This window comes from Haemaphysalis longicornis, unplaced genomic scaffold, assembly GCF_048455015.1.
Source record: "Haemaphysalis longicornis isolate Haplotype H1 unplaced genomic scaffold, Haemaphysalis longicornis Haplotype H1 scaffold_1, whole genome shotgun sequence".
Classification (NCBI taxonomy): Eukaryota; Metazoa; Arthropoda; class Arachnida; order Ixodida; family Ixodidae; genus Haemaphysalis; species Haemaphysalis longicornis.
This window is the reverse complement of record NW_027526203.1, coordinates 239,374,194-239,378,707: the sequence shown is the minus strand read 5'-3', so window position 1 is coordinate 239,378,707 and position 4,514 is coordinate 239,374,194. Positions and strand designations below refer to the sequence as shown.

Below are 4,514 nucleotides of genomic sequence, written 5' to 3'. Positions count from 1 at the left end.
CATTCGGCGGCAAAAATTCAAAGAGCACCGAAGCTGCAGTCCGAAAAATGGAACGGTGTGCTGTGAGGCGTCTTAACTATCGGTCGTGGATATGCATGTACTTCAATGGGACAAGTGGCCGTGCCGTGAAGGTGTCCGAATAAAAGTCTGCGAACCAGTCTGTTTGCCTTTTGTGGCAGTATGTAATTTATTTGCATACTCTGGATTTCAAAATGCAGTAATCACAGCTGTGCATTGTCCAAATAAAAAATGGTGCAGCAAACAGTGTAACTCAGCAGCAATTGATAGCATGCGTTCAGCATAATTGGAGGCCTTCCCGTAATAGAATTTGTTGCAGCATTCAATGGATGTATGCAAATAAAAGTGAATGAGTCGTTTTTTTTCGCACTGCATCTTGCAAATATATTGAGGTAAAAATGGGTGCTGTTCAGCCAACAAGTTTGTCGCTCGTTGCTTTGCAATGTATTCCAGACACCAACCAAGGCTGAGTGGGCCAAGATCGCTCGAGACTTCACCACGCGTTGGCAGTTCCCAAACTGTTTGGGGGCAGTTGATGGAAAACACGTCGCCATAACTTCTCCCCCAAAATCTGGAAGTGCCTACTTCAATTACAAGGTAAGTCAGTCTGGCCACTTATGCACCTTTTGACCTTTCTTTCACCTTAAAAATGGCCGTATACTGAAACAGGCAGCAGTGGTGCGGGAGAAGTAGTGTGCCCATGTCTCCCAGAGGATGTGTGGTAGCTGCGTAGACAGCCAAAAGTGATCGCCGTCGGCATATAGGGCAACACGTAGGCAGTAATTGCTGTTTTTTTTTTTTTTTTTCAAGAAATAAATTATTGACGTGTCTTACTGCTTCCCTACCATTGTGTACAGTTGTAATTCACCTTTGTTAGTTCGAACTTTCATAGATTAGAACTGAGACGGCGTCCCCTTGTGGTGTAAATTAATGAGGTTTTACTGTAATCACTTATTACTGTAGATCCCACCTATACGTACTGTTTGCATGTGCTAATGTTGTGTCTTATGCCTTTTGTTGCAGGGCACTTTCTCGATAGTCCGATGGCTGTGGTGGACAGCACCTGCAAGTTCGTGTTGGTGGACGTGGGTGCTGAGGGCCGCCAGAGCGACGGCGGCATTTTTAAGAACGCAGAGTTCGGGAAGGCCCTCGCCGAGGGGCAGCTGGACATCCCCTCACTTGGGCAGCTCCCAGGCACGACCAAAGTTGCGCCTTACGCCTTCGTTGGGGATGAGGCGTTTCAGCTGCGGCGAGACTTTATGCGCCCCTTCCCAGCTAAGCACCTGGAAGACGAACGGAGAGTCTTCAATTACAGACTCAGCCGAGCAAGGTATGATATCAGGCCATTTCTTTGGGTATGCTGAGCTTGCCGTACTTAATTTCAAACAAAGACAAAAGACATTTGAAATAAAATTTAATACACACTTGACGTGACATTAATGAAGGGAAATAAAAACAATGAACACGAAAAGGAGACAGCTTTTTAAAAGGTACCAGAAACAACATTCAAAGGCGTACAGTCAGCCACAGCTCTAATGCAGCAGTTCTTAATTTCAGTACATGGCTGCTGGGCAAAAACAATTCAGAGAGAAAACGTAGAAACAGAAGAGGCAGAAAAAGTGCACAACGTACAGCTCACAATACTCAGTTCAAACTCTCGGTACAGCCCACCATACTTTTAAATCGGTTTTAAAAGGTCGCTTCTTCTGAAACCTATTTCGCACTTGTTATTTCGTTCTACCAGGAGGTGCGCAGAGAATGCCTTTGGCATCACGGCAGCGAGGTGGCGCATTCTGCTTAGAACCATCCAGCTCCTGCCCAAGAACGTGGATTTTGTGGTGAAGGCGGCGTGTGTTCTCCACAATTTCCTGTCGATCCACAACGAACAGTGGCAACAGTTCTTGGACCACGAGGACAACTTCTGGAATGTGGTCGCAGGGCAGTGGAGGCAAGGTGTTCAGCAGGCGTCGGGACGGGAGCACGGGGACCCCTGCTATTTCCCACTTCAAGGGATGCAGTCCAGAAACTTCGGTGCGGATGCTGCAGATGCCAGGGCCCTCTTCTCAGCCTACTTCTGCAGCAGCGCTGGAGAGGTCCCTTGGCAGTGGCACCAGCCCGGGGTCTCCAAACAAGGGGCTCTCAAGCGCTTGCAAGAGCAGGGGCTGCACCCACTTTGCTGAAGGTAAACTTCTCCTTTAATAGCAAAGACACCCTGAATCATGTTTACCCATCTAATATTGGCCTAGGTACTCATATTGCACCATGCAAGTCAACATGCCTCATTCGGTATGCCCACGTTTTGTCAGCTCTAAGAAGGACAAGAGGCACCACACTTAGCTACTCTTAAATTGCTTTATCACTTCCATGATCTTCATGCGCATGTCCAGGTGGTGCTCCTCTTTGACTTCCCTCATTGACCTCACGAGCGACAACGCAAAATGATGATGGTCGTCTTGCTCCTCTAGGCTGTTTGTCAGTTTTCCCAGATGCTCTATGAGCAAGCTGTCGTCGTCATCTTTCTTTTTTCTTTTTTTGGGTGGCTGCATGCTGGCAAGGCTGGACCCCTGGCTTTCCAGTGACGTTGCCGCCAACCCAAGCGGTGATGCAGTTCCCAGCGCTGATGGTGCCGACTCACTTGACTGCGTTGACTCAAGTGATGACAACGCTGGTTCCAGTAGCGACGGGGTACACTCAACTGACACCGCCGGTGCTGGATACAGATCAGCGTGGTCGTCGGTCTCATCAAATTCAATGCTGTCGAATGGGCTGTGACACATTTCTCTGAAAAGACTTTCTGGCGTCTCCTGACTTCCCACCTGCCGGGCATCCTGCTTTTTCTGTTTCTTCTGTGGCTCGAAATTGCCAGAAGTCCTGCACAGCAAAAATGAAGGTGTATGTATTGGTGTATAGGTGTGTAAAAAAGTGTCAATGTTTGCCCTGAAACACGGCAAAATATTCCAGCAGACAGCAACAAAAACATTCCCACTGTTAATAAATGTATGCTTCTTACACTACCATAGTGTATGTGTACTAGCACACTCGTTGCTGCACTGTGTTATACAGAAAGCCTCATGGATCTCGCATGCCATTCTGAGTTCCTTTTTTAACTTCCGGCTGCCGGCAGACCCTTTGAGCAAGTTAGTGTGTTTACGCAGGCGATCGTTAATGCAACGTCAAACATGCCAACACTCCCATTGTTAATAAATGCATGCTTGTTACACTACAGCACAGTGTGTGCGAACAGTTATAATTGTTTTGTTTTTCATTATAAGGGGGTAGAGGGAAAGTACATTTATTTGTCCCATGTTCCGAGCGCACATTCATGTCCTGGGTGAGGACTATGAGAGAACTGTCGTCCGGGTTTACAATTTGTAATATTTTGTTAGTAATGCTGTCTGGAACTGGGGTGCAGAGTAGGTTCTCAGGTATTCATGAATGGTAAAGTATCTCACATTTTCTTTGCACAATAAAGGACGAACGTTTGAAGAAACACGGTATTTCTCGCGCTGTTGAGTTATGAGGTCATCACCTTTGGCACCACTCACTTCTGGCTGATATGTCATGTATATATTTCCTACATGGTTCAGAATTGCAAGGGGATCACTACTGCATGTAGAAAAAAACTGCTGTTTGCTTGATTAAAACCTTCATCACTGCAAGTTTGTGTCATTTCTTCATATAGGTTCTCCAATGAGTGACCCCACCAATCAGTGAAGGCAACAAAATTCTCACCTCTGTTGACTCTACCCGTATAATCAGGCAAGTTTTAATTACCATAGGTTTCTACTTTTGGAGCACTTGCAAGTCGCACATTGCAGCTGAGGCTTTGATACTGTTCCAAGCGATTTTCAGCTTTCAATCGCGACTCTATTCTAGTGCGGGAGCGCGGGGCACGGACAAGAGAGTATGCAAAGTGAATGAGTGCAGGGCAAATACGTTTCAGCAACAAGCACTCCGTCTGCGTCCTTGCCTTGACTGGTCGCATATCGTGTAAAATTCTGTAGCGTATTATCAACTTCCACCAACACTGCCGGAAGGCTCACATTCGCAAGCTACGACGCGAAAGCCACGGTAGCTTTTTTTTTCGCTAGTTTGTAATGACACTAAAAGCGTCAATAAACTTACTCGCGGGTTTTCATGGTGTCGCGCAGGAAGAGGAGCAGCTTGTAGTACCGCCAGGGAGCCGGCGTCTCTTCGTCGTCGTCGTCTCTTTCGGCGGAGTCGTCGGCGTCTCTTTCGGCGGAGTCGTCGGCGCAGTCGGTGCCCATGCCACTTTTTTTTTTTCTGGGCTGCGACGTAGCAGCGGCGAAACTTGTCCCGCAGAAACTTCCACCGCTTTTGCAATGCTGTGATGCACTCTGCGTAGACAAAATGAAATGATCAGCTGCTGCTTTCAACTGCCATGCCGACGGAGACACGCCGTACGTACAGTCGGTAAAACGCTTGTCTATAACAGCGATTTCAAATTCAACCAGCTACATCCGAAAACTGCCGAA

General features: G+C 47.3%; 1 protein-coding gene across 1 annotated transcript; it reads right to left on the bottom strand.

Moving 5' to 3' along the window:
* Positions 1 to 2,226: 2,226 nt before the first annotated feature.
* Positions 2,227 to 4,286, bottom strand: LOC144158272 (uncharacterized). Its single transcript, XM_077689048.1, has 2 exons — positions 4,144 to 4,286; positions 2,227 to 2,889 (listed from the first exon to the last, which is right to left on the bottom strand). Exons 1-2 carry the CDS (start codon positions 4,284 to 4,286, stop codon positions 2,352 to 2,354), a joined length of 681 nt encoding a protein of 226 aa, XP_077545174.1. The 3' UTR covers positions 2,227 to 2,351.
* Positions 4,287 to 4,514: the final 228 nt, after the last annotated feature.